This window comes from Chelonus insularis, unplaced genomic scaffold (assembly GCF_013357705.1).
Source record: "Chelonus insularis isolate UGA/USDA-ARS -01 unplaced genomic scaffold, ASM1335770v1 contig_403_pilon, whole genome shotgun sequence".
Classification (NCBI taxonomy): domain Eukaryota; kingdom Metazoa; phylum Arthropoda; class Insecta; order Hymenoptera; family Braconidae; genus Chelonus; species Chelonus insularis.
The window spans coordinates 583369-595026 of NW_023276560.1; the positions used below are offsets into that span (position 1 = coordinate 583369).

At 28.0% G+C, this 11658-nt stretch overlaps 1 protein-coding gene across 1 annotated transcript; it reads right to left on the reverse strand.

Annotated features, from left to right (window-relative positions):
• Positions 1 to 1721: 1721 nt before the first annotated feature.
• On the reverse strand, positions 1722 to 11134 carry alpha-Man-Ia (alpha-Mannosidase class I a). The gene is made up of 6 exons (XM_035086628.1): positions 10955 to 11134; positions 8503 to 8716; positions 6837 to 7061; positions 5448 to 5653; positions 5126 to 5320; positions 1722 to 4471 (listed from the first exon to the last, which is right to left on the reverse strand). Exons 1-6 carry the CDS (start codon positions 11108 to 11110, stop codon positions 4346 to 4348), a joined length of 1122 nt encoding a protein of 373 aa, XP_034942519.1. The 5' UTR covers positions 11111 to 11134; the 3' UTR covers positions 1722 to 4345.
• Positions 11135 to 11658: the final 524 nt, after the last annotated feature.

Genomic DNA, 11658 nt, shown 5'->3' on the forward strand with positions numbered 1-11658 from the left:
CTTTTTCTTGGTGGTATACTTTAGCAACATCATTTCTATTCGAGTCACGATTTTATGTTAGCAAGAAGGATTTCAAGTTGGCCACACCAAGTTTGTTTTAAGAATTCAATAGAAATTAATTCAACATTTTAACTCACAAAGTTGATGCACTTTTAGAATATATATCAAACAATGAGATTTTTTAGACTATTTTTTTTAGTGATCGAGTAAATTTCCTATATGTCAATAGAAATAGAGAGAGAGGAAGATAGTTTAACGACATTCGTCTTGGTTGTCTAAACTTTCCTAGAGCTGCTGCTGCTGCATTGGAGATCTCTGTCGTATGGTACAGTCTTTTATTCCACTTTAGACACATCTCAAGAAGCATAATAGGAATTCTGCTGTTGAATTTTTTTCCAGTGTTTCAGTCATTTATTCAATTTCGTACACGATAAAGCTGTCACTTCCGATTGACGTTCAGATAGTGACTGATTGTCACGTAGATAAAAATGACATTGACTTTGATGATAACTACTTAAAGATGTAGCTAAGTTTTATTTTATATATTTTCTTCCCCGTTTATTTTTCATCACGAGCACTTGGGTGATGTAATATAAAAAAGCTTTTTCGTGAGAAGAAAAAAAGTGGAGATAGCCCTTTTAGAATAATAGGTCTTTCATTTCTTAGAAGACCCAAGAGGATATTTTTAAACCATCGAGTGACTTATCGGCTTGAGGAAGATGATGGTAAGGTGATTGGTCGACCCTAACCGCGCCCTGTGGATCATGTTTGAGTAAATGGAGTTGATCCATTTTCGATATCAGACTTCCGCCCTTGGGTTCCGATATCATTGGAGTAGGTTAATAGCTAGATTGTTATCTAATGCATAAATGCTCTGGTAATCAAAGAAATCATGTCAAACATTTTATTGATCCTGTTTACTTTTCTGTTCTTATTATCAAAAAAATTATTGAAAAATCAGGAAAACTGAAGCTTTAGAGAATTTTTTTTATCATTTCGGAGCATTTTAAAGCCATTGATAAGAATGTTAATAAAATTAGATTGATCCATACTAAAATAGTATTCATGCATCGATAAAACTAGTCAATTTCCTGAGTTTAATACGTATTCTATTGGATATAAAATTGCATTGAAAAGCACAGATGCGTGGTAAATAATGCTGAATTAAATCATACTTAAATTATAGATATATATTAATTTTTTAGTAGTAAAATGGACAATAAAAGTTTACTACAAAACAATAATTGAAATTTTGTGCTGTGAAAAATGTATTAAAGCATGATTAGCATGACCACATGTTTGTAATGATTCAGAGAAATTAAAATCATTTTGTTGTTCCTGTTGGGAATATAATGTAACAATTTAACTGCCTCAGGCGTTACATGAAATATCCAGGATTTTATCATGTCAACGTTATGTATTGAATTCGATGGGTCATTTTTGTTAAAATATAGCCAAGAATTAATCTCCATAATCATTGGATATGTTCTAGTTGAAATGGTTTCATTTGACATAAATAGTTTTATGTGCAAAATTGCCACAAACAAAATATTAAAATAATATAATTTTTTGTTTAATCTACAAAAATTTAGTTAAAGTGTTAATGTTTTATCATCAATACATCACAAAATCTACTTTCTGAAACCTTTTTTGCATCGAGGAAGGTCGATTTTGATTTAATATAAAAAAGGTGAAGTTATAATCAATAAATAAAAAAGAAGTTATATATTATCAATATTTATTTGATTTACTGATCATGTTAAAGTAATAATCACATAAAATTATCTAATTGAAACCCCGTAATCCCTACGGTGTGTTATATTTACAAATACAATACATTCTTATTAAAAGTCCACTGCCACTGTTTGTTTCAACATCGAATATATTTATATTTATATCATTTATATATTTATTTATTCATTTATATATATATATATTTATTCATTATTTATAATTGTAATATTTATATTTCTTTTCACTCATTCTAGTAGTTTATTAATTATTATTATTATAATTATTATTATTATTATTATTATTATTATTATTATTATTATTATTATTATTATTATCATCGCATCCATCAGGAAGAATAAAATAACTCCTTCCCGACAATTTAGTCTGGAGTGAGCCGAATGTAACTAAAATTGTTGCAGGCATATTGAAACGATTACATTTTACCCAAAATCCCGCTAATGAAATCGTTTAAAAAATTCCTCTAATTAACAATAAATTATTAATAATAATAAATATCTATTCACAAAAGTAAATATCATCTATTGTTTTCTTATTATCAAATGCGAACCATCTCTCGTTCTTGTAACAAATATTATTGGTTCATTCATACTTTTAATCTACAGAATTTTATTTAATTTTTCATTATCTATTTTCACCAAATGCTTTAAAAGGTTTTCTTATTCACCCACTTTTTGTCTTGATTTGTTTTTTTACAAGAATGAACTTTAAATGTTCATGTGAAATCACAAACTATCTTTACATTCTACTGCAAAATCTTACAATCACTTTACGCATATCATTACATGGTATCTTATACATTTTTTTTAATCAATAGCTGATTTACTGGAAGATATAAAGATTAATTTACGGAATAAAATGAATACTATATCAAGAGTTAATCATAGAATAATAATTTAACTTTACATGGAGCTGGCAAGTGTTACGCGATATCGTAACACTGTATTGCTACGTAAGATAAACGTATTAAGTAACTTTTTTTGCCATGAGAAGCATTCTAACACTCTTTTATCAAGAAGTATTTTACAATAGATACTAAACAACACAGCTTTCATGGCGTTGTTTGTTTGCTATTTTAACTCATTTTTTTGTATAGTTGACTATTAAACTCTGATAACGAAATGAGTTTTTGCTACTATCAGCTTTATCTAGTTACAACTATACAATTTCATTAGTTTTTGTTTTTTTTTCTCACATTATTTCACGTATTTTGAATAGAATATTACTTTCATTCAACTTTTATATACAAAATTTAAGTTTAACACACATTTCACATAGTTTTTTTTTGCTCTCTCACATTAGTTATTACGTTCATAAAATTATTTATTATCATTATTTATGGTCTCTAAATATTTATGCACACTGCTGTCTAAAATTAATTATATCATCAATTACTACAATTGATAGTATTTTGTTAATCTTTCTCATCATACAAAATTCTCATTTACACTGCGGTTATTATTGGGATACGAGTCTTCAATTGCTGAATTAGGATTTTTTTGCCGAATAATAATGAAATTCACATTTTTTCAAAAGGCTAATATCTGTGCATATAGACTGATAAGTGTACTTCGTTTCCCACTTGAAAACAATTTTAAATCGCTGATAAAAAGTTTATATTTGTCATTGAAAGTATTATAAAGAGAGAATTTTTCCTCATGTATATACATAATACGTTATTTTTTACCTCGAAAATCGCGAGCAAAATCCTAAAGCTTTGCTTTTGATACGCGAAGGAACACTTGTGTGAGACAAAAGAGGTTTGTTTTTTCATTATGAGGAGAGAAAGAGAGAGAGCAATGATTGAGTTGATTTTGAATATGACAGTTGATCACATTTTGAGCTTCATCAATAACTAATATAATAAATTTTTGTCTTTTTTATAAAATAACTAAATTGTGTGTTATTGAAATGCTTGTTTGTGACTTCGATTATGAAAAAAAAACTCGATTAAAATTGTGTGTAAATTGATTTGTGACAACAAAACAAATGCATAAAACTGACTATGCTAACAGATGTAGAATTTTGTTGAGTTACAGATTAATAAAAAAGCACACAACATTTACAGCTTGTAAAAAAATCGTTCATTTGACATTGAAGTAGCTTAATATCCAGGCCTTAATTTGAAGTCAGTCTCGATGGCTCTGGTATCAGTCTAAGATGATTTTATCCATCGTTCGTTGCTGTTTATAGCAAACTTAGGCCACGTGATACCATGAAAGGTACGATGAAGCGGTCAATCATTCCAGTACATTTATGCATAAGCACAAATTGTTTCTATCCTCATAAAACAGTTATTTACAAATTGTTCGACGATTAACAGTTCACTTTTAGCTTTTTTAAATTTATTTTATCAACTATATATTTTTTTAAATTCCCTAATTCCTATTTAAATAATCGTTTGAGTTCAATGTCGTAAAAAGCATTGATGCTAACACACACGAGTGCTTTTCCTTTCAGAACATCTTGATATCTTCATAGACTAATTCCAATTGGTTATTTTAGAAAGATCTTGCTTGTTGACCACCCATCAATCAGCTAGTAACATTGACGTAGCAACTATTAGATTGTCTTGATGTAATAACTAAACAGCTTATGATGTTGTTGGTGCTGCACGGTAGAGAGGATTGCCTTTGATTGGTAACATGTGAGCTTCAGAGTTGAATACCCATTCGTCCAGGCTTATAAGGTTGTCATCACTGAAGAGTAGGTATAGATACTGAAATGGATAATTTTTCGTTTAGTGAAAGTTTAAATTACATGGAATACTAGATGAGCTAAATGAACTCTCTATTACACAGTTATTGAGTTTCATTGCATAAGCTTTTATGGATTTTATAGAACCACGTATGTGACTTTATCCATTATTAGATTGCTACGAGCTATATGATGCACAGTGCGAAAACTCATCAAAAGCCCAATAGGGTGGAACGTTCTTTTCATCGTTGTCTCTTTTTCACAATCGACATAAAGAGTCATACTTTAATATTCGTTCGTTATCTGATAAATGTCATTTTGATCCTACTTTTTTTCTATTATTTAATCATTTATATTAAAAATTTTCCATTTAGTAATAAAGTATGTTTATATAAAATTTTAATTAATGAATTTTTACTTTATGCCTCGTTCTTATATTTAGTAATAGTAATAACAAGTTAATGCTTAAAAGTATTATTAAATTTCAGTTTAGTTATTTTTCATAATATATATATTAATTTACAAATTTGTAAAAATTTTTTTGATTATTTTTCTTGAGACTTGAGAAGGTTTTTTCTTGTAAAAGATCCATATATTTGTCAACACTTGATTTGAAATGTGAGTATAAATAAAGTGACAGTATAAAAGTTTGCTTGGGTAGTGAGTAAATGGATACCTTGAGTGTTTCCGCCAAGAAGTAACTCTGTTGAACGTCGTCCTTATCTGGATCGAGTGAATCCACATTACTGATTCCTGTGAATCCTCCTTCTACATGACAATGCCTTTCTAAGGCTTCAACTGCTTTCCAACCCCATTCACGGTATTTTGGATCTTTCGTCAGTCGCCACAAAATAAAGTACGACTCAAATGTCTGGAATAAGTAAATAACTCCATTAAACTCATTTACTTCAGCGGTAGAAAATTATATGTACTGCTTGATTAAATTTTACTTTCTAACAAAAATTTAAATAAAATAAATATTATGCCAAAATTATTACCTCTGGTCGTAAAATGTAATATTTTTCGCCATTTGTTATGGCTTTTGCTTGGATGTTATTCTTGAAATGGAATACCTCAGGACCTAATTTCGTTGCAGTACGATCGTACGATTCATGACAGGTATTCGTTATATTTTTTGCTATTTCCATGTATTCGTTTGATTTTTCGTTTTTTATAGTTTTTGCTCCCAATGCGAACATACCACCTAGAAGTAATTGAAGAATAATTAATGATGTTTTAAATACGTTCTTTGTTTATTTTTTGTATCTTTCATAATGGATTTGTAATTATATTCTACTCAATAAAAATATTTATTGAAGTTTATTTTTATGCTGAAATTGATTTTTATTGTTTTTGTTTCTTTTAGAATTAATGAAATATATAAATGAAGTTTAAGTTTTTTTTTAACAAGCTTCATGATGATAAAAAACTTTGTTGAGAAAAATAATAAATGTTTCATTGAATGTGATTAATTGAAGACGTTGTTTTTTAGATAATATTTTTTGTGTGTGATGATATTATATTAATAGATATATTGTTGCGTCTTAAAAAATTTAAAATAGAAAATAAACGTTAGATTTTTTCTATCATTAAAGCTGGTATGATTTCTTGAGTATATTTAGTCAGGATTAAATACAGATCTCTGTTAGAATATTTTTTTAAAAATGATTTAAGATAAACTATTTTTAATACTCTACTTGTCAGTAAAGAATATTTTCTTTGGAATAATCTTGCTCAATCATTCGTGTTTATTCAACAGTCTAGTATATATTCATTTTTAAAGAATAGAAATCATCAAGTAAGAAATGATAGTGTTTACTCTAAATAAAAGAATGAAGTTATTTTTATTGTTATTTAAAAGTTAATGAATAAATGTTAAAAGTCAAAATTATAAAAAAGTAGATTGAAATGAAATATAAAACATAGTTTTTTAATACATATCAATGCTATATTTTCGCTATTAATTTGTATTTCACATTCGTATAAATATCCAATAGCAAGAAAAAGAATCCTGCCTATATTTTGGCAATTTTTAGCTTCACTTGGGCTATTTTTACAAATAAATTGCAAGAGAATTTTTTAAGCATCTGCTAAAATAAAAGTTTCATGAATACCCGAATACAAGTATCTATCTATGAAAAATGTACACATGGCAGATGAAAGGGAATTTTTTGCATGAAGCGAATGTGCTTCATGTACCATGCTCTGGTAATAATGAAAAATATAAATAAAAAGGGTAATGTAAACATGTTGTATTTTCACATAATATCAAAAGGGCTAGGATAAAATATTAATTAAAAATCTTGGACAAACTTGATAAAACTCGGAAAAATTTAATAAAAACAAATATTCTAAAATGAAATTTTTTCCTCACAAGCTTTACTCACCAGCAAAACAGGCAAGATGACCCATTTTATGGTCTGGTTTATCGAATCTTAAATCAGAGAGATAAAGAAGACCTTCAAGGGATCTGAAGACCATATGTTTAACAACAGCAGCTATTGCTTCTTCATACATTTCTCTTGCTTCTACATCTTCTCCACCTGATTGGATCCAAGCCTTCAACAAGTATTCATAGAAACTGTCACCAAGAGCACCCAAGGACATGTGATCTGTAAAATTAAAAAAGAGACAAGTGATAAATGAAAATTGGCAAAATATCCGATATTTTTATAGCTAATTATTTAATAAAGCTCGCGTGTCATAAGACATTTATTATTTTGATAGATGTTACACATTAGAGGGATAAGAAAAAATATTTGATATGCCTAAAGGGATGTTTCGTGATAAATGTTAGTGATTGTCGATCGCACGTGATCTCTTATACAATGAACACCAGCAGGGATCCGGTTTAATATTGGCAGCAATTTCGTGGCTGGAAGACTTGGGAATAAAAGGCACACTTTGCCTCGCCACACTTCATATTCAGAGCTCTTTAACATTAGTAATTGATTACCAGGACCCTTGATCGGTTGGACGTAAATTAAAAATCTATTTAGTTCGTGGATTCCACGGAGATTTATTAAACGAAATTACAGTAATAAGTAGGTATATTTTTAATGCCGAAAGGTAAAGACCAGGGTTCACTGACTGGCGTGGAGACGAGATTCTCGCGCGTTACACACCGATTTTCCCAGTCGATCAACTGCCATTATACGATAATTCGCGGTCATTTGTTAGAAACTTGTGTATAATATCCAACACCTGCTGTTCCATTTTTTTATATTTAAAGGAGCTATTTACTTTTTAGTATTTGTCTTATTATTCTGAAAAATTTGATGGTAAATTTAATGATCCTCTTTATCTTGTTGTTTATGATTTACTTTTGAAAGACAAATTGAAAATGTTATTATTTTTTGATATATATTTTACAATGTTTGTTAATTAATTTAATGCTAATTTAATCATTTCAATCAGAATTAATTAAAACCAATTTATAATCATGATGAATTTGATCAAGATGAATATTGATATTATTTTCGACATTAAATTTAATTGGTAATGAAAATAAATAGCTATATTTATGCAATAGTTTGTTTAAGATTTATTTATTTATATTTCAATTATAAATATAAGGAAATTATTGAATATCAATTAGCAATGCAATTGTAATGGAAAAGAATATAATTAAAATGACAAAATGAAAGTTTTTTTTTCATTGATTGTTAAATTTAAAGTTACAAAGTGATGAATAGAATTTAAAATGATTATAGAAGCGAATATTTCTCTTCAAGAAAAAAAATAAGATCAAGTAATTTTTATCACTCTATAAAATTTGAAGAAGAAATTAGAGAAAGAAAAAAAAGATTCATTCATATTTTGTAAAGTTTGAAAGCTTTTCTTCAACAAAAATGAAGTTGAAAAATATCTGCATAAAGTTTTTTGAACTTAATAGCTCTCTTTTAAAATGCATTACAAAAAAATCTACAAGTGATTCTTTTTTGTAAGTTATTAGCTATTGGATGAATAAGTTAATTTGATTTATTCGTATTTAAATTAGTAATATTGGTTTCTATAAAAGCTTATTTATATAAAAAAACAACTAATGCTTACGTGATCCCCATTTTCCAGTTTGTGGATGAATATAATTTGGATACAATCCTTTGGGCTTGACAGCATCCTTGAGCTTCTGTCTCACACGTTCAACTTTTTCTCTGAAGACTGGATTACCAGTGATATCACTTAGGTAAGAAAATTCCAAATGCATTGTGCCTATTTCTGAGAGAATACTACAACTGCTGCCTGCCCATCCATAGTTTCGAATAGCCTGAAAGCATAATTAATGAAAATTAGTCTAACTACAGTTAATTAACTTTTTATTAAAGTAGTATGAAAGAAAGTTGATCGATAATTTGGTAAAAAAAAATGTAGTTAAAAAATAAAAGTCGAAATAGAGTGAAAAGTAGGTAAAGAATAAGCATGATCGTTTTATAATTCAATCTGGCCAATTAAGCTGTCGACGGTAATTTCGCAGCTAGAAGATAAATGAATCCAAACTCTTCCGGGAGCTTCTCGTATTTCAAACTTCTTTATTTTCTACTTTCGGAATAGGTTTGTTTAATGGAAAATACCGTAGACAATTATTCAAATAATTTTCATAATGAATGAAACTGTCAGAAAATTGGATAAAAAAATTTATAATTTATGGGAACAAAATTAAATACAAAATATTGATGAAAGAAGAAATTGCTAGCCAAGAAGTTTCATGTGGAATTTGAATAAAACTGAAATTTTCTGATCTAATTAGACTTTAGTTGTAAGACTCTTTATAATTTATGACATTCAGTTTGAACAGCTTAAATAATAAGTTTGAATGGAATAAATCATAAATTAGTCTAGTCTAACAACTCAGATTTGGTAAAATATTAGTATTAAATATGATTGAATTGAACCTAAATTTATACAATTTAATGCAACTGAATTTAGTTTGGAGTGATTGAATTCAGAAGTTCTGAAATGATGGTTTGATCAGCTTTATTGAAATTTAAAAATTTATCTCCAGGCCAACTCTATCTAGTATCTCTATTGAAAAATTGATTATTTATTATTAGTCATTGGAAGTGATGCATACCATTTCAGAACTTGAAAATGAGATTCGAATAACCAATTAAAAATATTGCCATCATTTTGGTTGGAATGAAAATGAAATAAAATGGCCTATTTATTAAGTTTTAAATGAAATAACTAGGATTACTTATTTTTACATAATTTAATGATTCAATAATGCAGAGAAGCCGATTACATGATAAAACTTTTAGCAAATGTTCAGCATCAGCCAAAAGAGCATGTTAAATTGTTGAACATTAATGAATATTTTTCTTTTTGATATGAGTTTTGATTTATTTATGCATAATCATACTTTTATTTATGCTATTGCCAAACCGAAATGAATAATATTATTAATTATTAGTAACAATAAAAATATTCATAATACGATTACGAAAAGCCATGTAGTGCTCTTATTGATTTGATATTCATATGATGAGATTATTCTTTTTATTAAATGGATTTTGATGAATCATCGAATGATAAAACAAAAGAAAATTTAGGATACCAAAGTTCTTTCAATAATTACTGCTATTGACTGATATGATTTCTTTGAATAGAGTCTGATTAATTCAACGCCCATTTGATTATTAAATCATTAGGGAGAAAGAGTTATGAATAAAACTGAAAGAATAATAAAAAAAAAATTATCTGAGTATTGGTATTTTTTTTACTTATGTGAGTGCTCGTAGAGTAATCAAGTTATAATTGATGCTTGATAATTTTTAACTATTATTCTCTTAGATATAAATATCTTCATTTCAAAATAATTTCTACTTTCAATCAAGGGAGAAATACGTTCAGTTATTGATGAAAAATTTTATGTATATAAACTTAATCTAGTTTATATTCTGAAAACCTGAATGTAATTTTTGATGTTCTTGTTCATCATCTTCACAGGTCATAAATGCATCTACTAGACAGATAAAAGATTGAACAGATCCACGATTCGCTGAAAGTAATCATCTATTTCCAATTTTAGAGATCTTGAAATAGCATGTTTTGTAGTAACTTACTCTGGTCTGTTTTAGACTAGATAAAATGTTTTTATTGGTTACAAATTCCATTTTATGAAGTAATATTTGTCCAAGAATTAACATAAAATGTTTTAATATTTTTTTACATTTCATTTCTAACTCATCAATGTAATAAATTTATTGTCAGCAATAAACTGTTATAACCACTAGAATTCCAATGTCTGTTAAGTTGGTAATTACTTTAAAAAGCACTTTCCACTACTAAAACTTTTATTAAACAACTGAAGTAAATTGAATTTTTTCTTGTTAACATTTCAAAATTCTTTTATATCAATCTTGAAGAAAAGGGATGTTTCTACAATTTGTTCTGACTATGCAGTATCAATTTAATGTTTGATAAGTATTTTGAAATAAACTACGAGTTGAAGGTGAATTTTTAAGATACTTTTTGAGGAATGAAATAATAAAAAAATGTAACTTACTCCTGTATGAAGGTTGATAAGAGATTTAGGGATTCCAGTATCCGTTTCAAAAGCTGGTAACATCCGTTTGCCTAGTTCAGCAGCCTTGTCTTTAAACATGACGTCTCCAGTGAGTGCATAGTTGGTCAGTAAACTTCCCATGAAACGGATATTCATCTCAAACAGCGAGACCTCTGAATCCTGAAAGTAATTTCAAAAATATGATATATTTTTATGTTATTCAATATGACGGACTATTAAAGTTAAATATAGTAAATTTTTTCATAAAAAAGTCTTGTCATGTAGTCAAGTTAGGGAAGTAAAAAAATAAGATAGTGATAAAAAAGATACTATACAAGGAACATTTTCGTTTTTATTTTCAGACTGTCAACGTGAGATCGCAGTCGTAAAACGATGAACGTCCATTCGCGACGCCAGAAGCGTCAATATAAATGTTATAATGCAGTTTTTTTTTATTTTTTAGGTCCAGCAAATATTTTCTGAAGGCGTGGTTTGTTAAAACATTTCTTTTATAACGAGATTGAGGCACATATTGGACTTGAGTATATGGCTGGTGGGTTCGTCAATGTATCAACTCTATTTTCTTTACTCATTTTGTTTTCTTTGTATTACCAGAGAGAGATGGTAGATTGAAACGAGGGCGTTTGTTGGTTCACTTGGGTAATAATGAAGAAGACAGGGTGCAGGATGAATTATCGATGTGG

Coding starts and splice junctions, on each gene's coding strand:
- alpha-Man-Ia (XM_035086628.1), bottom strand. CDS start 11,110: ATGAATATCCGTTTCATGGGAAGTTTACTGACCAACTATGCACTCACT. Junction 5,654..6,836: donor TCATCTTGCCTGTTTTGCTG/GTGAGTAAAGCT, acceptor AATTACTTCTAG/GTGGTATGTTCGCATTGGGA. Junction 5,321..5,447: donor ATTACATTTTACGACCAGAG/GTAATAATTTTG, acceptor TACTTATTCCAG/ACATTTGAGTCGTACTTTAT.